At 44.0% G+C, this 22,022-nt stretch overlaps 1 protein-coding gene across 1 annotated transcript; it reads left to right on the top strand.

The window, feature by feature from the left end:
- The first annotated feature begins 399 nt into the window (after positions 1–399).
- LOC311145099 (E3 ubiquitin-protein ligase RNF10-like) lies at positions 400–21,143 on the top strand. The gene is made up of 17 exons (XM_084181282.1): positions 400–958; positions 8,400–8,584; positions 8,863–9,068; positions 9,172–9,262; positions 9,350–9,534; positions 9,642–9,778; positions 17,273–17,427; positions 17,600–17,728; positions 17,821–18,070; positions 18,192–18,325; positions 18,463–18,580; positions 18,701–18,802; positions 18,900–19,037; positions 19,235–19,326; positions 19,502–19,559; positions 19,737–19,901; positions 20,003–21,143. Exons 1-17 carry the CDS (start codon positions 793–795, stop codon positions 20,077–20,079), a joined length of 2,388 nt encoding a protein of 795 aa, XP_084037408.1. The 5' UTR covers positions 400–792; the 3' UTR covers positions 20,080–21,143.
- Positions 21,144–22,022: the final 879 nt, after the last annotated feature.

The raw sequence follows: 22,022 nt of genomic DNA, 5'->3' as shown, positions 1-22,022 counted from the left end.
CCGGCCCTGCCAAAGGATTCCATCAACCATATCACAAGCCAGGATTATTAACGTTTCTAAACGTTAAAACAGCGTCGGAATTGTCGTTCATTGATCCAGCTGTGGTCCATACGGTACATTCAATTGAGAACTCAAGGGCTGGGTATATACCCCCCCCCCCCCCCCCTTGGGTTCTCCAGAGCTAGCCAACCATACTGCCACTTTTTCCTCAAAAAACAGAGGAGAAGGACCACAATGAGGGGGACGACAATTCACTCTGAACTAGTATTCACATTTATGTTACTTGTATTCTCATTTTTACTTTCAAATGGAAAAGAAAAACAATACGGATGTTGGGTTATTACTACATTTCCCACAATCCCACCCTGTACAAAACAACAACGCGCAGATGTCTCATCCGGGTTCTCTGTGGTTCCTGTTTGGCGACCCGTCGCCATTAGTAATAGCTCGTCCGTACGATCATATTTTTTTTTTAGGGAAAACTGCACAATTGTCCGTTTTCCATTCTTTGGAGAACGGTCAACGCCTTTTTGGGCCAAGTGTTTCCCAGAACGCGAAAACTCTTAACTTTCCTGGGTCTTGGCCCCGCGGTGTGAGCCTTCGCTTCGTTCTCTCTTTCTACACCGCCTCCATAACTGAGACGCCTAAATTGTGTCTCTATTTTTCTCGGTTTGTTTTGTTGTCAAGATGTCGCCGTAATGGAGTCTCCCGGTTTGACGGAAATTAAACAGGGCCTTCGCTGCCTGACCCGCACTCCCAACAATCAGTTCTCCTCTCCCTTTGTCCCATTTAATGCTAGGGAGCACGGACGCTCTCTGCCCGGAGTTCGGCCTAAATACCTCTCGCAGAAAGGAGACAACCATGGAGAAGAATCCAAACAACAATGCCAACAGCAACAAGGTTCCGCCCCGTTCGAGTTCTACAGGCCCAACACCGGGCGAATCTAAGCCGAAAACAGGTGAACATTAATCAATGGCTTTTGTCATTCGAACCAATTCCTAACTAACCTCCCTCTGAGAGGTTTAGAATTGTAATCTGTGGGTGTCATGGAGTAGAGTGATGTCCCATTTCATGGACCCAAGGTCCATGGGTATCGGCTAATCAGCCCACTAAGTGACACCCACAGATTACAATTCTAAAGAGTTTACACAAATATTAGCTTCTTAGATATTATTGTCTAACTTTAACTGTGGAGTCGTTCCATGTCATATAAACAAGCCATAACACCATCTCAGATTGTTCTGAATTCATTTCTGTAGATAGAAACAGATAAGCATAGCATTCCTGCAACATTATTTTGTTGAAATAATATAATTTGATCTATGAGAAATTAAGCTAATTGATTGCATCCAGATTGGCCATTTTAGTTTATAGGATTCAGTAAATATATGCCTAGTACCTGACAAACTTTTTTTCTAACAATGAGTAAGACGAAGAATCCAAAGAAATGGTCAAAAGGCACCCACGGACCACCCCATGCCAATCCCAACCCAACAACAAGTATACAGTATCAGTTCTCTGTCTGATGTAGTATGGAGCTGCGACTTGGAGTATTGTTTCTTCATCCTGTGTAATGTAGTCTCGGTGAATTTGGTGATGCATTTGTGGCACAAATCAAAATTTATTTGTCACATGCGCTGATTAGATGTTCAGGAGTCTTATGGCTTGGGGGTACAAGCTGTTTAGAAGCCTCTTGGACCTAAACTTGGCGCTCCGGTACCGCTTGCCATGAGAGAGAACAGTCTGACTAGGGTGGCTGGTGTCTTTGACAATTTTTAGGGCCTTTCTCTGACACCGCCTGGTATAAAGGTCCTGGGTGGCAGGAAGCTTGGCCCCTGTGATGTACTGGGCCATACGCACTACCCTCAAGTGCCTTGAGGTCGGAGGCCGAGCAGTTGCCATACCAGGCGTTGATGCAACCAGTCAGGATGCTCTCGATGGTGCAGCTGTATATCTTTTTGAGGATCTGAGGACCCATGCCAAATCTTTTCAGTCTCCTGAGGGGGAATAGGCTTTGTCGTGCCCTCTTCACGACTGTCTTGGTGTGTTTGGACCATGATAGTTTGTTGGTGATGTGGACACCAAGGAACTTGAAGCTCTCAACCTGTTCCACTACAGCCCCGTTGATGAGAATGGGGGCGTGCTCAGTCCTTTTTTCCCCCTGTAGTCCACAATCATCTCCTTTGTCTTGATCACGTTGAGGGAGAGGTTGTTGTCCTGGCACCACACTGCCAGGTCTCTGACCTCCTCCCTATTGGCTGTCTCATCGTTGTCGGTGATCAGGCCTACCACTGTTGTCGTCAGCAAACTTAATGATGATGTTGGAGTCATGCCTGGCCATGCACTCATGGGTGAACAGGGAGTACAGGAGGGGACTGAGCACGCACCCATGAGGGGCCCCCGTGTTGAGGATCAGCGTGGCAGATGTGTTGTTACCTACCCTTACCACCTGGGGGCGGCCCTTCAGGAAGTCCAGGATCCAGTTGCAGAGGGAGGTGTTTAGTCCCAGGGTCCTTAGCTTAGTGATGAGCTTTGAGGGCACTATGGTGTTGAACGCTGAGCTGTAGTCAATGAATAGCACTCACGTAGGTGTTCCTCTTCTCCAGGTGGGAAAGGGCAGTGTGGAGCGCAATAGAGATTGCATCATCTGTTGATCTGTTGGGGCGGTATGCAAATTGGAGTGGGTCTAGGGTTTCTGGGATAATGGTGATGTGAGCCATGACCACCTTTCAAAGCACTTCATGGCTACAGACGTGAGTCCTACGGGTCGGTAGTAATTTAGGCAGGTTATCTTAGTGTCCTTGGGCACAGGGACTATGGTGGTCTGCTTGAACCATGTTGGTATTACAGACTCAGTCAGGGACATTTTGAAAATGTTAGTGAAGACACTTGCCAGTTGGTCAGCGCATGCTCGGAGTACACATCCTGGTAATCCGTCTGGCCCTGCGGCCTTGTGAATGTTGACCTGCTTAAAAGTCTTACTCACCTCTGCTACGGAGAGCGTGATCACGTAGTCATCCGGAACAGTTGATGCTCTCATGCATGCTTCAGTGTTGCTTGCCTCGAAGCGAGCATAGAAGTGATTTAGCTCGTCTGGTAGACTTGTGTCACTGTGCAGCTCGCGGCTGTGCTTCCCTTTTGTAGTCTGTAATAGTTTTCAAGCCCTGCCACATCCGACGAGCGTCAGAGCCGGTGTAGTACGATTCAATCTTAGTCCTGTATTGACTCTTTGCCTGTTTGATGGTTCGTCGGAGGGCATAGCGGGATATCTTATAAGCGTCCGGGTTAGAGTCCTGCTCCTTGACAGCAGCAGCAGCTCTACCCTTTAGCTCAGTGTGGATGTTGCCTGTAATCCATGGCTTCTGGTTGGGGTATGTACGTACGGTCACTGTTGGGACGACGTCATCAGTGCACTTATTGATGAAGCCATGTGGTGTGCTCCTCAATGCTATCGGAAGAATCCCGGAACATATTCCAGTCTGTGCTAGAAAAAACAGTCCTGTAGCTTAGCATCTGCGTCATCTGACCACTTTTTTATTAACCGAGTCACTGGTGCTTCCTGCTTTAGTTTTTGCTTATAAGCAGGAATCAGGAGGATAGAATTATGGTCAGATTTGCCAAATGGAGGGCGAGGGAGAGCTTCTTATCCTTCTGTGTGTGGAGTAAAGGTGGTCTAGAGTTTTTTTTTTCCTCTGGTTGCACATTTAACATGCTGGTAGAACGGTTTTAAGTTTCCCTGCATTAAAGTCCCCGGCCACTAGGAGCGCTGCCTCTGGATGAGAGTTTTCCTGTTTACTTATGGCCTTATACAGCTCATTGAGTGCAATCTTAATGCCAGCATCGGTTTGTGGTGGTAGATAGACAGCTACGAAAAATATTGATGAACTCTCTTGGTAAATAGTGTGGTCTACAGCTTATCATGAGATACTCTACCTCCGGCGAGCAAAACCTAGAGACTTCCTTAGTATTTGATTTTGTGCACCAGCTGTTGTTTACAAATATACACAGACCGCCACCCCTTGTCTTACCGGAGTCAGCCGTTCTATCCTGCCGATGTAGCGTATATCCCGCCAGCTGTATGTTGTCCATGTCGTCGTTCCGCCACGACTCGGTGAAACATAAGATATTACAGTTTTTAATGTCCCGTTGGTAGGATAACCTTAATCTTAGGTTGTCCAATTTGTTTTCAAATGATTGAACATTGGCTAATAGGATTGATGGAAGAGGCAGTTTACTTGCTCGCCGTTGGATCCTTACAAGGCACCCCGACCTACGTCCACGATATCTCCGTCTCTTTCTCATGGAATGATGGGGATTTGGGCCTTGTCTGGTGTCTGTAGGATATCCTTCGCATCCGACCCGTTTTAATAAAAAATCTTCGTCCAATACGAGGTGAGTAATCACTGTCCTGATATCCAGAAGCTCTTTTTGGTCATAAGAGACGGTGGCAGAAACATTATGTACTGAATAAATTACAAATAACGCGAAAAAACACACACAATAGTACAATTGGTTAGAGGGCTGTAAAACGGCAGCCATCTTCTCCGGCGCCATTTCAATGACCATGGACTCAAGATCCCAACGTAAGGCTGTACATTGCAATATAAGTATGTCCCCAATGCAATTCTGAAGTCTAATACATCCACAGTGCGATTTCAAATGATGTTTTTGTGTCAAATAAGTTGTCTTTTGTTGAATTTATATATCAACATTTCAACCTTGTTTAGCATTGTCTAGTACAATTGTTGCATGATTCCACTTTTTATACGTTTGCATCAGTTCAGTGGGGGACTCTAAAATATATTTTGATTTTTTAAACACTTTTTTTGGTTACTACATGATTCCATATGTGTTCTTTCATAGTTTTGATGTCTTCACTGTGATTCTACAATGTAGAAAATAGTAACAAAAATATAGAGAAATTCCTGAATGAGTAGGCGTGCGACACAATAGGCTGGTAGGGACAAAGCACAACATTTCGTTGTATTAAATCCTTACATTCTATAAATTGCGTATATAGGCTGTGACTTACTTAGAATTAAATACAAATTCAAAGAAAAATTACTTATTAGTGCCTTTTTTATTTCATTTTTAGAAACATGAGTTTGGCCAGTCTGTGGCTTCAGGCTCATGCGATGGTGCCTGGAGAGCAGGCCAGAAGCAGAGAATATCCTCCACACTTGCAGAGCCACTGGGAATGCTAAACACCCTTTTGGCCACTCTTGCCAGAGTTGTTTTATTTTTCTATAGGTAGGCCTAAACGTGTTTAGGCTAAATAACCCAATCAAAAATGCCAGGCCTATTGGGCCAAAATCAATTATGGCCTATTGTATAGATAATAGAACGAAAATGAACGAAACGTTTAAGAGATCTGATTTGTAGTTTATAAATACTTTGCTACACTTAGTCATCTACCCACCTCGTTCCTTTCTTTTAGCATGTGCACGTAGTAAGTACACCATCATACTTCAGATAAGTGTGTTTTCAGATTTCCACAATGATTCTTTAGTTGTGAACACTACATCACCACACTCCCTCTATTGCTCTTGGTCCTCATCTTTGTAAGTCACCTTGATTTAGCACCTGTCTGTTTTATCAGTTTCTTTATGAAAATATTTAGCGAACTCCATGACAGTAGCTAAAGCAAGGGGCTATTAGCAGCACACAAGTAGACTACAAATGCATGCTGGGGCAGGTAAGCCCTGAGCGCTACTGGACGAAATTAAAGCGGGTGAGAAGGCCGATGCTCCAGCCTTTGGGACTCTCACTCCACGCTCTAGTCAAATTGGGCACGCTCCGCTCCTCCCTCCGCTCCGCTCACATACTCTGATCCACGCTACATTGCAGGGCCTAGTGGTAGGGCATGGTTTGTTTACTTGATATTGGAGGTGATGTAAGTCGTGCCCTTTGACAGAGCATTGACACATTCACCAAAAGTCAGGTGCATAAGGATATTTGCGCATTTCATGTATATAGGCCTTTTTCAATATGTTACTGATATCTAACCACAGGTAAACTATTGTCCAAACAGGCTAAGGTGGTTGTTTCATAACTGCAATCTGTGACCCTCCGTTGAGAATCAAATTATTCCAAGTGTCTGTTTCATGCATATACAGAATACTGATGTTGTATTTTTGTGCAGTCGTCCATAGAGGCTGATGGAGTTAAGTTAGCTAGATATAGTCCTTTGACAGTGGATGACGTAATCTAATTTCATCGTTGTAGATCCATGGTCACCAGCCTTTTCTGAGTCAAGATAACTTTCACAGTCAAAAAGCAAGCCGAGATTTACTGCTTTGATATTCTTTTCTTCAAACATGACTTAAAAAAACGTATGCCTATGCAACATTAACGTAATAAAAACTGTTCTGTAGGAGTGAGGTTTGTGCAGTAGGCCTAATACATTGTCACAGCATATTGGCTATGCTTGACCTGCCAATATTGTTCTTATCAGACCATATTATACACGATATGTACAAAAGTATGTGGACACCCCTTCAAATTAGTGGATTTGGCTATTTCGGCTACACCTCTTGCTGACAGGTGTATAAAATCGAGCACACCGCCATGCAATCTCCATAGACAAACATTGGCAGTAGAATAGCCTTACTGAAGAGCTTAGTGACTTTCAGCGTGGCACCGTCATAGGATGCCACCTTTCCAACAAGTTCGTTTGTCAAATTTCTGCCCTGCTAGAGCTTCCCCGGTCAACTGTAAGTGCTGTTATTGTGAAGTGGAAATGTCTAGGAGCAACAACGGCTCAGCTGCGAAGTGGTAAGCCACACAAGCTCACAGAACGGCACCGCCGAGTGCTGAAGCGCGTAAAAATCATCTGTCCTCTGTTGCAACACTCACTACAGAGTTCCACTGCCTCTGGAAGCAATGTCAGCAAAATAACTGTTCGTCTGGAGCTTCATGAAATGGGTTTCCATGGCCGAGCAGCCGCACACAAGCCTAAGATCACCACACGCAATGCCAAGCGTCAGCTGGAGTTGTGTAAAGCTCGCCGCCATTGGACTCTGGAGCAGTGGAAATGCGTTCTCTGGAGTGATGAATCACGCTTCACCATCTGACAGTCCGACGGATTAATCTGGATTTGGCGGATGCCAAGAGAACGCTACCTGCCCCAATGCATAGTGCCAACTGTAAAGTTTGGAGGAGGAGGAATAATGGTCTGGGGCTGTTTTTTCATGGTTTTGGCTGGGCCCCTTAGTTCCAGTGAAGGGAAATCTTAAAGCTACAGCATACAATGAAATTCTAGACGATTCTGTGCTTCCAACTTAGTGGCAACAGTTTGGGGAAGGCCCTTTCCTGTTTCAGCATGACTATGCCCCTGTGCACAAAGCGAGGTCCTTACAGAAATAGTTTGTTGAGATCTGTGTGGAAGAACTTGACTAGCCTGCACAGACCCCTGACCTCACCCCATGGAACACCTTTGGGATGAATTGGAACACCGACTGCGAGCCAGGCCTAATTGCCCAACATCAGTGCCCGACCTCACTAATGCTCTTGTGGCTGAATGGAAGTAAGTCCCCGCAGCAATGTTCAATCATCTAGTGGAAAGCCTTCCCAGAAGAGTGGAGGCTGTTATAGCAGCAAAGGTGAGATATTCGACGAGCAGGTGTCCACATACTTTTGGTAATGTAGTGTATTTCAAAACATGAGCTTTGATAACAAAATAGATCAGTTGTATCACTTGCGAGGCACAGCTGAATATAAATTGAGATATTTGCTAATAATTAGTTTTATTTTACTGGACTGATGGTGCCTGAATCTGATTGTTACACTCAGCGAAGGAAGAGCAGGGTCCGTGCTATCCGTGATCCTTGGGACGTCTCTACCCCGTTTTGAAGTTGACATGTAACATGGTTAAGGTAAGGGTTAGCGTTAGGTAAGGGTCGACCGGTTGGTGATAACTGTTGTAGACTGTCTATCTTTGCCATTCATTTGGGATTGAGGCATATACAGGATCTGCACACATAACAGGTCATTTTAGAGTGATCTATCACTTTAAACTTGTGTGCAAGTATGAGTTGACTTGCTCTGGCTTGTGCTGATAAGAGCACACGACACGGCCCACCCTGTGCTAGTCATGTGATTTCTAAAGATCAGCTTGAACTTTTTTTTAATGACAGGACCGGCAGGATATTTGTTTACCTTTCACCAATATGCCTTTCTGCATTGGTGTCTTTCACATAGATATTTGGTACAACAGTAATAATATCAGCAAGATCTTCATAATCTTCACCCCTTCCTTAGGTTGATTTAGGCTACAAGATAATTTCTACTTTACATCAGAGTGCCTCACGGCAACAGTGGACATGAGAAAGGCAATGATAAAGCAATGCAAATAGAATTGCTGGTGATCTCCCTGTATTTTCCCCTGTTATTCTCCCCAGATTGTAAGAGTAATGGAGGTTCTAAGCGCTACAGCCGCAAGCGAGAGCCCTCTGTTCCCAAGAGTGACAGTTTCCCTGGCCCTCGACGCACCAATTCACAGAAAAGCAAGAATTTTGACAAGAGACCCCCCCAGAGAGGTGGAGCCCGGCAGTATGGCGTTACAGGTGGAGGAAGACATGAAGAGGTGAGCATTCACAAGATAACAAGAATATTTATCTTTGTTGGCTATGGAATAATGTTAAATTAAAAGAGAGCTTTGTTAGGCCCTATACTTGTATATTCCCACTTTGTGATCGTATTAGCTCTTAAATAACACTTATTATATTTACAAATTATTTATATGCTAGAATGGTTTGAGTCACTGATCGGTAGAAACAAGGCAGCATCAACCCATAGGAATATTATTATTCCTACCTGTGAATCAGGAAAGTCGGGTTCTAATTATTTTCTCCTTTTCCTCAGGTAGCAGAGTGCCGCCAGGCCGAGTTCAGCCCGGCTCAGTTTGCTGGACCTAAAAAGATCAGTCTAAACCACTTGCTCAACTTCACGTTTGAGCCTCGTGTGGGCCATGGTGGTCTTGGAGGAGAAGGACACTCCTGCTGGGGCCGCCGCAACAAGTGGGGCCACAAGCATAAGCCCTTCAACAAGGAGCTTTTCCTGCAGGCCAAGTGAGCTCCCTCTCAATTCAAATCTTCCTTGTACATTATGACAGAAGCCTTCTTGAATTGTTAGATTGGTGTTTATTAACTGTTTGTTCTCCTTTTACCTTAGCTGCCAGTTTGTGGTGACTGATGACCAGGACTACAAGGCTCACTTCACTGACCCAGACACTTTAGTGAACTGGGACTGGGTGCAGCAAGTGGTAAGTTCCGTACATCAGCCCTCTCTTTCGCTTGAAATCTCCACCTCTAATTGGACTTTTAATGCATATATTATTTCCCCCCTCCAGCGCATCTACAGTCATGAGGTTCCCTCCTGCCCCATCTGCCTCTACCCCCCGGTAGCGGCCCATATCACCCGCTGTGGTCACATCTTCTGCTGGCCATGCATGCTGCACTACCTGTCTCTCAGTGACAAGAGCTGGTCCAAGTGCCCCATCTGCTATGAGTCTGTGCACTCTGATGACCTCAAAAGGTTAGAGAGATGTTAAACAGCCATATTAGAACATTCTGTATCGCTACCTTTGGGAAATAAAATAAAATGGTGAATAACACGCTTTATCCCTTCATCTCTCACTGCAGTGTGGTTGCGATGGAAACCAGGCAGTATGCAGTCGGTGACCTCATCACCATGTGCTTAATGCGGAGGGAGAAGGGGGCTCTGGTGGCCATGCCCAGCTCTCAGTGGGTGAAGGTGGAGGAGCCTATACTCCTTGGAGGTGAGAGATGAGGAGGATGATTACCATATGTTTGTGTTGTCACGATACCAGAATTTTGACTTCCATACCAGGTTTAGTATCACGATACTTGATACCAAATCGATTCCACAACACACAAAAAACACACAAAAAAGGCAAGGAGATGGACTGATTTTCCAGGTTTGCTCTGAAAATCACATTTTTAATATAAAAACAATAAAATGTAATGTTTTTAAGTCCACAACAGTGATTAAATCACACCAGGGGACCACTTTTGAGGTCTTGGGAAAAATCTAGTACATTTTCATTTGTGTAGTTACCCTTTATTTCATGTGCACATGTACTTAGCATCAGGGTTGCCATGTCTGCGGTTTTTCCTGTAGCTTGTGCTACATTGAAAATGAGGTCCTGGTGAAAATGTATTGGTTGCTGGTTTTTGGGCTACTTCTAAATTGCACCGCGGCCGCCATGGCATTTCTCTTTTATAAAAAAATATAAAAAATCTATTAATTTCACTGTGACCTGCTGCTGCTGACTATCAGGCAGTGAGGCAGGCTGTTGGTGAGTGAGGAGGGCCAGAGGGGTGTGTTGAGAGTTGACTCAGCTGCCTGCTGCAGCACAGTGAGTGAGAGGAGAGTAGCAAGGATGCACGCACGTCATAACAAGTTTTTACCAGTTGTATTTTGATTGTCATTATGGAAACACCTATTGGATAAATGTGGCAACAAGTTTTCAGGCCTTGTGGGTGGATTGGGTGTGAGTGGTCATTGGGCTGGTAATTGTAGCTAGACCTGGCAACCTTGCTTAGCATTGTTTGGTTACCGGTTTCTGTAGCACACATGGAGTTTGCAAAACAAATGTCCACTGGATTGATGCAAATAATCATGATTCTTCCAGTTAGGCATAGGTTACTTACAGAAGGGCATTCCTGTGCCGTAGCGTCTTCAGATAGTTTCAAGTTGTTGTGATATGAGTCAGTGATGTGTTATGATAAGCTTGGGCTAGTTAATAAATGTTCTAATAAGTAAAATACATTTAGTTGGTTTCCAAATTTGAGAGACATTTGATAGATGAACCGAAAGTAACAAAATTCTAGTACCAAACCGTTTTTTCATGTTGTAGTTATGGCTGTTGCGGTGACCGTATTACCGCCACACAGGCAGTCATGACCACAGTCAAATTCAACAGTCACGGTAATCTCCCTTTATGCACTCTGGACATGCGTTTGTAGTAACCAACTCAATAACGACCGTCAGGTCGATAATGGCCTTGTACTCAGTGCTCTATTGTACCTCTAACCAATCTGACATCAATGCAAATGCAATCGAAAAGCACATCAAACACTTATCATTAAAACAGTATCATGCTTTTAAAACTCACCGTTAGGCTACATTTTTTGACCTCCCTGTGATGGTCAGTTTGAAGAAAGAAGTTCAACAACAGGTTGAAACTGAGTGGAAAACATGGTCGTTGTGGATGTTGTTTCAAAGCCAAACACAACGGAATGGACAGCGCTTTCTAACGTGATTTAATTCAAAGCATTTAAGACATTGCATGTAGAACATCCATACGCATATTAGAGCTTATGCAAACACATAGGCCTATATATGAGCCCAAGCCCCACCAAAATGTGTGGACTGTATTATGCATACTGGATGGACTGGGTTACCTTACGCTACGCTCCAAACTTTCTATCCATGGGTCTGGGAGGGAACGTACAGGCCTAGGCGATGCTGTTGGTTCATTGATTGTGCAGGGCAGCTTATGGAGTTAGCTACGTTTTATAGTGAATTTGATTTTGAATAACCTAGTAATAGGGCACTTATTTTCATAATTAATAGGCTGACGCATTACCTTTAGCTATAGAATATCTCACCACTTTGTGTTTCCATCTCCTCCTCTCTCCTTCATTAATTTCTCGAGCGCGCAGGGATGGGGGCTGTCAACAGTTTAATGAAATGTTTTGTTGTGACAACTTGTTACTATCGATGTTCCCGACGTTTCACAAATGAAGCACTGGGTAGCTGCAGGAACATGGTTGGAGAGCCCATGACAAACATGCGTGAAGTGAAATAAGTGTTCTCATAAACAGACATTTCTATATGCAATCCCATGTGAAAGCAGAGTTTTGATGATTGCCACTAAAAAGAGGAGGATCCCAGCTGCTACTATAAAACCGAAGTAGCCTACCCTGCATGATTTTCACTGCGGGAAAGCGGCTTCGATTCGCTATTCAAATCAAATCAAATGTTATTTGCCACATGCGCTGAATACAACAGGTGTAGACATTAGTGAAATGCTTACTTACAAGCCCTTAACCAACAATGCATTTTTTTAAACAACGTTTTTAAAAAGTGTTAATTTTTTTTTTAAGCAAATAACTAAAGAGCAGCAGTAAAATCAAATAACAGTAGGGAGGCTATATACAGGGGGGTACCGGTGCAGAGTCAATGTGCGGGGGCACCGGCTAGTCGAGGTAATATGTACAGTGGGGAAAAAAAGTATTTAGTCAGCCACCAATTGTGCAAGTTCTCCCACTTAAAAAGATGAGAGAGAAAATCCAGAAAATCACATTGTAGGATTTTTTATGAATTTATTTGCAAATTATGGTGGAAAATAAGTATTTGGTCACCTACAACAAGCAAGATTTCTGGCTCTCACAGACCTGTAACTTCTTCTTTAAGAGGCTCCTCTGTCCTCCACTCGTTACCTGTATTAATGGCACCTGTTTGAACATGTTATCAGTATAAAAGACACCTGTCCACAACCTCAAACAGTCACACTCCAAACTCCACTATGGCCAAGACCAAAGAGCTGTCAAAGGACACCAGAAACAACATTGTAGACCTGCACCAGGCTGGGAAGACTGAATCTGCAATAGGTAAGCAGCTTGGTTTGAAGAAATCAACTGTGGGAGCAATTATTAGGAAATGGAAGACATACAAGACCACTGATAATCTCCCTCGATCTGGGGCTCCACGCAAGATCTCACCCCGTGGGGTCAAAATGATCACAAGAACGGTGAGCAAAAATCCCAGAACCACACGGGGGGACCTAGTGAATGACCTGCAGAGAGCTGGGACCAAAGTAACAAAGCCTACCATCAGTAACACAACATGCCGCCAGGGACTCAAATCCTGCAGTGCCAGACGTGTCCCCCTGCTTAAGCCAGTACATGTCCAGGCGCGTCTGAAGTTTGCTAGAGTGCATTTGGATGATCCAGAAGAGGATTGGGAGAATGTCATATGGTCAGATGAAACCAAAATAGAACTTTTTGGTAAAAATTCAACTCGTCGTGTTTGGAGGACAAAGAATGCTGAGTTGCATCCAAAGAACACCATACCTACTGTGAAGCATGGGGGTGGAAACATCATGCTTTGGGGCTGTTTTTCTGCAAAGGGACCAGGACGACTGATCCGTGTAAAGGAAAGAATGAATGGGGCCATGTATCGTGAGATTTTGAGTGAAAACCTCCTTCCATCAGCAAGGGCATTGAAGATGAAATGTGGCTGGGTCTTTCAGCATGACAATGATCCCAAACACACCGCCCGGGCAACGAAGGAGTGGCTTCGTAAGAAGCATTTCAAGGTCCTGGAGTGGCCTAGCCAGTCTCCAGATCTCAACCCCATAGAAAATCTTTGGAGGGAGATGAAAGTCTGTGTTGCCCAGCGACAGCCCCAAAACATCACTGCTCTAGAGGAGATCTGCATGGAGGAATGGGCCAAAATACCAGCAACAGTGTGTGAAAACCTTGTGAAGACTTACAGAAAACGTTTGACCTGTGTCATTGCCAACAAAGGGTATATAACAAAGTATTGAGAAACTTTTGTTATTGACCAAATACTTATTTTCCACCATAATTTGCAAATAAATTCATTAAAAATCCTACAATGTGATTTTCTGGAGAGAAAAAAATCTAATTTTGTCTGTCATAGTTGACGTGTACCTATGATGAAAATTACAGGCCTCTCTCATCTTTTTAAGTGGAAGAACTTGGACAATTGGTGACTGACTAAATACTTTTTTCCCCCACTGTACATGTGGGTAGAGTTAAAGTGACTATGCATAAATAATAGACAGAGTAGCAGCAGTGTAAATGAGGGGGTGGGGGGGCAGTGCAAATAGTCCGGGTAGCCATGATTAGCTGTTCAGCAGTCTTATGGCTTGGGGGTAGAAGCTGTTGAGAAGCCTTTTGGACCTAGACTTGGCGCTCCGGTACCGCTTGCCGTGCGGTAGCAGAGAGAACAGTCTATGGGTGGCTAGGGTGGCTGGAGTCTTTGACAATTTTGAGGGCCTTCCTCTGACACCGCCTGGTATAGAGGTCCTGGATGGCAGGAAGCTTGGCCCCAGTGATGTACTGGGCCGTACGCACTACCCTCTGTAGTGCCTTGCGGTCGGAGGCCGAGCAGTTGCCATACCAGGCGGTGATGCAACCAGTCAGGATGCTCTCGATGGTGCAGCTGTATAACTTTTTGAGGATCTGAGGACCCATGCCAAATCTTTTCAATTTCCAAACACCTGAAGGTACCACGTTCATCTGTACAAACAATAGTATGCAAGTATAAACACCATGGGACCACGCAGCCGTCATACCGCTCAGGAAGGAGACGCGTTCTGTCTCCTAGAGCTGAACGTACTTTGGTGCGAAAAGTGCAAATCAATCCCAGAACAACAGCAAAGGACCTTGTGAAGATGCTGGAGGAAACAGGTACAAAAGTATCTATATCCACAGTAAAATGAGTCCTATATCGACATAACCTGAAAGGCTGCTCAGCAAGGAAGAAGCCACTGCTCCAAAACCGCCATAAAAAAGCCAGACTACGGTTTGCAACTGCACATGGGGACAAAGATCATACTTTTTGGAGAAATGTCCTCTGGTCTGATTAAACAAAAATAGAACTGTTTGGCCATAATGACCATCGTTATGTTTTGAGGAAAAAGGGTTGCTTGCAAGCCGAAAAACATCATCCCAACCGTGAAGCACGGGGGTGGCAGCGTCATGCTGTGGTGGTGCTTTGCTGCAGGAGGGACTGGTGCACTTCACAAAATAGGTGGCATCATGAGGAAGGAAAACTATGTGGATATATTGAAGCAATATCTCAAGACATCAGTCAGGAAGTTTAAAGCTTGGTTGCAAATGGGTCTTCCAAAAGGATACTTCCAAAGTTGTGGCAAAATGGCTTAAGGACAGCAAAGTCAAGGTATTGGAGTGGCCATCACAAAGCCCTGACCTCAATCCTATAGAACATTTGTGGGCAGAACTGAAAAAGTGTGTGCGAGCAAAGAGGCCTTCAAACCTGACTCAGTTACACCAGCTCTGTCAGGCGGAATGGGCCAATTCACCCAACTTATTGTGGGAAGCTTGTGGAAGGCTACCCGAAACGTTTGACCCAAGTTAAACAATTTTAAAGGCAATGCTACCAAATACTAATTGGGTGTATGTAAGCTTCTGACCCACTTGGAATGTGATGAAAGAAATAAAAGCTGAAATAAATCACTCTCTACTATTATTCTGACATTTCACATTCTTAAAATAAAGTGGTGATCCTAACTGACCTAAGACAGGGAATTTTTACTAGGATTAAATGTCAGGAATTGTGAAAAACAGAGCTTAAATGTATTTGGCTAAGGTGTATGTAAACTTCCGACTTCAACTGTATGTATTCACCCCCTTTGCTATGAAGCCCCGTGGTCCTCTGTAGCTCAGCTGGTAGAGCACGGCGCTTGTAATGCCAAAGGTAGTGGGTTCGATCCCCGGGACCACCCATACACAAAAAAATGTATGCACGCGTGACTGTAAGTCGCTTTGGATAAAAGTGTCTGCTAAATGGCTTATTATTATTATTATTATAAGCCCCTAAATAAGATCTGGTGCAACCAATTACCTTCAGAAGTCACATAATTAGATTGCATACAGGTGGACTTTATTTATTTAACTAAGTGTCACATGATCTCAGTATATATACACCTGTTCTGAAAGGCCCCAGAGTCTGCACCATCAACAAGCGGCACCATGAAGACCAAGGAGCTCTCCAAACAAGTCAGGGACAAAGTTGTGGAGAAGTACAGATCAGGGTTGGGTTATAAAACAATATCAGAAACTTTGAACATCCCACGGAGCACCATTAAATCCATTATTAAAAAATTGAAAGAATATGGCACCACAACAAACCTGCCAAGAGGGGGCCGCCCACCAAAATTAAAGGACCAGGCAAGGAGGACATTAATCAGAGAGGCAACAAAGAGACCAAAGATAACCCTGAAGGAGCTGTAAAACTCCACAGCGGAGATTGGAGTATCTGTCTATAGGACCACTTTAGGCCGTACACTCCACAGAGCAAGCCATTTCTTAAAGGAAAAAAAATAAGCAAACACGTTTGGTGTTCGCCAAAAGCCATATGGGAGACTTCCCAAACATATGGAAGAAGGTACTCTGAGCTTTTTGGCCATCCAGGAAAACGCTATGTCTGGCGCAAACCCAACACCTCTCATCACCCCCAGAACACCATCCCCACAGTGAAGCATGGTGGCGGCAGCATCATGCTGTGGGGTTGTTTTTCATCGGCAGGGACTGGGAAACTGGTTAGAATTGAAGGAATGATGGATGGCGCTAAATACAGGGAAATTCTTGAGGGAAACCTGTTTCAGTGTTCCAGAGATTTGAGACTGGGATGGAGGTTCACCTTCCAGCAGGACAATGACCCTAAGCATACTGCTAAAGCAACACTTGAGTGGTTTAAGGGAAACATTTAAATGTCTTGGAATGGCCTAGTCAAAGCCCAGACCTCAATCCAATTGAGAATCTGTGGTATGACTTAAAGATTGCAGTACACCAGCGGAACCCATCCAACTTGAAGGAGCTGGAGCAGTTTTGCCTTGAAGAATGGGCCAAATTCCCAGTGGCTAGATGTGCCAAGCTTATAGAGACATACCCCAAGAGACTTGCAGCTGTAATTGCTGCAAAAAGTTGCTCTACAAAGTATTGACTTTGGGGGGGTGAATAGTTATGCATGCTCAAGTTCTGTTTTTTTGTTATTTCTTGTTTGTTTCACAATAAAAACTATTTTGCATCTTCAAAGTGGTAGGCATGTTGTGTAAATCAAATGATACAAACCCCCCAAAAATCCATTTTAATTCCAAGTTGTAAGGCAACAGAATAGGAAAAATGCCAAGGGGGGTGAATACTTTCGCAAGCAACTCTATTGTGATGGTGTATATTAAATGAATTTATTAGACTTTTTAAATGTAAATGTTCCAAAGGCGCGCATCAGTGGCTTGTATGCCAGGAGATGACAAACATGTTTGTTAATTAACAGTCAATTACTGTGTGACCAGCAGTCATTTGCATGACAATAACCGGCTAACAAAATGTAATGTCCGCCACAATCCTAGTTTGTAGTATTGAAAAAGTACCAACGTTTTAGTGTACCGTGCAACACTATGTTTACCACATACCTGTGTCTGTGGTATGGTATATGTGAGTCGTTGTGACATGGCTGTACCCCTGTGCTGTAGATGTGCATCTGAGCCCGTACTCCAAGTTGCTGCTGGCCTCTCGGGAGCAGGTGCTGGGCCTGGTGGCTGAGGAGAAGGCCGCTCTGCAGGATCAGCTCACCCAGGGAGAGGATGCCACAGCCTGTTTCATCCAGAGTGCCCTGTGCAATCTGCAGGTAACACTGACAAACTAACAGCTTGTCATTTAAAATACAGACCGCTTCTACTGCATGAAGCAAGAAGTGTTATGTGTGTGAAGTTTGACTTGTTACCCAAACTTAGGTCAAGTCATATATTATATGCCTATATAGCATGAACTGACCCCCTCTTTCCTCTGCTGTGATCCAGGAGCGAGAGGAGGCTCTGCTGAAGCACCAGAAGGCATGTGCTGAGGACAACCTGGAACTGTCAAATCTCACCCTGGCAGACCCCCCCTGCCCTGAGGAGGAAGTGGTGACCACCTTCAGCAGTACCAAGGTAAGTGTTTGCATGTATAACCTGTTAATGTACTCTCCAAACTCGCCCCTGTTATTGGCTCTGAGAGATTCTCCATGTTTTACTCTTTCCAGCCAGTTCTGCAGTACTCCTCTGCATTTGATGATGAGGTGGCAGAGGTTCCAGAGGAGGACCATGAGGAGGCCACAGGTGAGGAACCACAGCTCCCTGAAGGGCTCCTGGAGAGTGTGCTGGAGGAGTCCCCTGAGGTCTCAGAGGATGCAGCTCCAGCGCCCCAGCCTGCTGACGAGAACCCTCTCAACCAGGCTGAAACAGTGCGCCCCCAAACCTCAGAGTATGGCCCCTCCTACTACTTCTACCAAGGTAGGATACCCTTTAGCAGAACTACTGTTTATCGGTGTCTCTCCACTCAATGGCTACCTTGTCCTCTTTATTGCATTCAAAAGTCCAGTCTCTGTACTCAATCCTTTCTTTCTCCTTCCAGCGGAGGACTGCCAGCAGATGTTCCTGCATCCAGTGAACGTGCGCTGTCTGCAACGTGAGTATGGCAGCCTGGAGGCCAGCCCCCACACCATCACTGCCACTGTGGTGGAGATTGAGGGGCAAACTATCACTGAGGTAAGTGATTAGATCTTAAACATAATTCTCACACATGTTTATTCTTGAAAATGTACCAAGACTTTGTTTCTTCTGGTTCATCCCTGGAATATGTGCAATATCTCAGGGTTTCATTGTTTTGATTCTCTTGGCTACAGGAGATTCGCCGTCGACACCGCTACCTGGCTCACCTGCCGCTCACCTGTGAGTTCAGCATCTGTGAGCTGGCCCTGCAGCCCCCTACCCTGTCCAAAGAGACCCTGGACAGCTTTGCAGGTCAAATAACCTAAAAATACGTTTTCTATTCTATTCAATTCATGTACATGGCTTCTTAGAGTAAATACTAATCTAATACTGATCTTCTTTCTCCATCACTCTTATTTTTCTGACTCTCAGATGACTTGGAGAAAAGAAAGCGTCTCAGACAAAAGAAAGCAAGGGATGAGAAGCGCAGGGAGAGGCGTATTGAGATGGAGGAGAACAAGAAGCAGGGGAAATGTGAGTCTATTTTACTTTTGGTTGTTTCTCAATGTAGAATGTGTAACTGAAAAATTGTCATCAGATAAAGTATCTTCATATGAATGTTCTCTCTCAGATCCAGAGGTGCATATTGGGCTGGAGAATCTTCAGCAGTTCCCGGCATTTGGGTCACCACCTCACAACGGCAGTCCACCAGTGTATCCTGAATTTCTGTTGGCCCCTCCCTCAGCCCTCAGCAGCAGCGCCGTCTCTGGTGAGACCAGCTCTTTCAACTGTCCTTTATTTTGATCGGCTTGGAAAAGTAGTGTCCCTGTTTTATGGACTCCTGATAGGAATGTTTGCATTTTGAGCCATGAAATTCGTATTTTTGACAAAATATAGCACATTACAAACAGTGCCTAGTAAGTGTGAGCCTTGTAAACTGAAACCGCCATTTCCCTCTTGTTGTAGATGGGATGATGTTCCCCAGTCTGACTGGACACAGCCCTGCGCCCAGCGTGGGCTGTGTGGAGGATGACTCTCACTGCATGTCCTTCGCTCAGGTCTGTAGGCCTAACTCATTCATTCACTCACTTCGATATGGCTGTACCTACTATTTTCATTACGGACTGATTACCTTGGATGTCAGGATGTCACAACTTTTGGATGTCAACAATTTACACCAGTAATAGACAATTTGTATAACTTTCTCATCACCCCTCATTCTCCCCTGTATAGATGCTGAGAGATGGGAAAGCCAGGGCTGATGCTGGGCCATGGACCACTCCAAAGAAAGGTGACAACTCCACGTCTAAATCCTTCATTTCTCCTCAGTGTCTGTTAGTGTTTGCTCAAATCAGTTGGCCAGACGAGCATTGTCAGCTGAACCCTATATTTGTTTGGACCATACAGTGTCAGTATTGGACAGTGTTGGACCATGTTTGACTCCTGTTTTTCTGTGCCGCTCCCTCAGACATGCTTCTGGCTCCTCCAGTGGCAGACAGCGATGGAGAGAGTGATGTGTCTGACCGAGCCCCAGTGCCCAGTTTCCAGAACTCTTTCAGCCAGGCCTTTGAGGAGGCCCTCCTGCAGCTGGACCACAGTCCAACTGCTCCACCACAACCGGTGGTCATCCCTGGTCAGTCTTTCACTTTGTTTGTCTGTGTCTTTGTTTGTGTAAGTGATGCCTTATTTGTGGAGTTAGAAGATTGAATACTTATCCCATTCTCTCTCTTTCAGAGGAAAAGGGGGGAAAGAAGAAGAAGAAGCAGAAACAGAAGCTTCTGTTCAGCACCTCCATGGTTCACACAAAGTAGACCACACAAGTTGAAACTTATCCCTTTACCCTCTCAGATTTTAATTTGATCCATCTCCTGCTATCACGCTGTCATTTTTCCATGCGGCTCTATTTTAGAATGATATACAATGGAGATGTTTTGTTGTATGTAGCCATGGTAAGTAATGCCTCCACCACAGTCCCACTCACAATTTCTTCACTCAAACATTGTGCAATTGGTTTATTATGTATTCTATAATACTTCTGGTGCACAAAGATTTGTTCCACCTTCCTGCCACATTGAAAATCTTCAACAAAGAAATGCTGTATGGATGGAGGGTAGAATGAGTAACATTTGTTATAGAGACCATATTAGGATCTACTTTGGGTTGAGTGGAATGGAATAGTTTTAAGGGGTGCATTTTATTTGGGGTAGCAGTCAGCCAGCTGCAGGTACGTCATACCCTCTGAACCCTTCCCAGATTTTCAATCCCAAGTCCCAAAGACTGTCAGCCCTGAATTTGGTCTTCAAAAAAATGTCTGCTTAACTAACAAAAACTAAAAACTCATCCTATGCAAGTTGTATGTTCTGTTTGAGCTTCACTCTGATTTGGCCTGAACATAGCAGAACCTCTATGCATGAGTCTGATTCTCATACCGGTCTGAAATGCAAGGAATACAGTGTAGCTAGTATTAAAGAAAGGATTGGAAACCTTTTGTGTGTGTTGACGGCAGAGAACTCAAATACACTGTAGACCTTGTTTGAATTATTAGACCATGGATATGCAGTTTATTCTCTTTGCTCTATAAATGTTTCCCCTTCTACCATAGTAATTTGTCCTTCCTAGTCTAATTTGTAACATTGGCACTTTACCCCGTGGTTTCAATTCAGTGTTGCAAATATAATTTATGTGTGAAGCTGGAGATCTGCAGACTTTTGATTGCTATATAAGGAGTGAAAAGGTGGGATGTAAAGATACTATATAGAATATGTTTTGTTTGAGGGTTCTTTTATTCTTGGATTACTTTGGAAGTTTATAGTGAACATGAAATAGGCCTACATTAAAAATGTAAACTGTCCTGACATTGGAATAAAGGATTATGAACAAACAAATTGTTTGGTTATTTTTGTATTGCAGCAACATGAGAGGATATTGATGCACAATTGTACATTTACATTTATTTTTCTCATTTGCACCCCAGTATCTCTATTTGCACATCATCTTCTGCACATCTATCACTCCACTGTTAATACTAAATTGTAATTATTTTGCACTATGGCCTATTTATTGCCTTACCTCCATAACTTACTACATTTGCACACACTCTATATAGATTTTCTATAGTGTTATTGACTATGTTTTGTTTATTCCATATGTAACTCTGTGTTGTTTTTATCGCACTGCTTTGCTTTATCTTGGCCAGGTCGCAGTTGTAAATGAGAACTTGTTCTCAACTGGCTTACCTGGTTAAATAAAGGTGAAATAAAATAAGTCATTTAGCAGACGCTCTTATCCAGACCGACTTACAATTAGTGCATTCATATGAGAACTAGGGAAGGTTGAACACCAGGCGGGCAGTGGCATTCTGGATAAATTGCATGGTTTTGATAGCACAAGCAGGCATTGTGGAACATCCCGCGGCCCCCCTGCCCGCCACATCTATTTCTATGGACACAAGCACTGTTCATGACACACTGTCCACACTCCTCTTGTTGGTGGAGAGAATTTTGCAGGTTTAAAGCTTATTTCCTACAATTTTGTCATGGGGTGCAAAGGGAATTTTGCAGTTTTAAAGCTAGTTTTCTTGCAATTCTATACATTTTGCCAAGTGTATTCATGTGATATTTGAGTGACTAAAATTACAACAATATCTATGGGCTAAAAAACCTAAATAAAAGAACGTTAGCTGGCATGGGCTAGTTGATCTGGACATTTATGACAAGTTATAAATAGCTCTTTAGGTATTTTTATTTAATTTATT

Source organism: Coregonus lavaretus, assembly GCF_964263955.1.
Source record: "Coregonus lavaretus genome assembly, chromosome: 17".
NCBI lineage: Eukaryota > Metazoa > Chordata > Actinopteri > Salmoniformes > Salmonidae > Coregonus > Coregonus lavaretus.
The sequence above is the reverse complement of the archived record's forward strand: the minus strand, read 5'-3'. Positions and strand labels throughout refer to the sequence as shown.

Coding starts and splice junctions, on each gene's coding strand:
- LOC311145099 (XM_084181282.1), top strand. CDS start 793: ATGCTAGGGAGCACGGACGCTCTCTGCCCGGAGTTCGGCCTAAATACC. Junction 18,581..18,700: donor GACCCTGGACAGCTTTGCAG/GTCAAATAACCT, acceptor TCTGACTCTCAG/ATGACTTGGAGAAAAGAAAG. Junction 19,038..19,234: donor CAGCAGCAGCGCCGTCTCTG/GTGAGACCAGCT, acceptor CTCTTGTTGTAG/ATGGGATGATGTTCCCCAGT.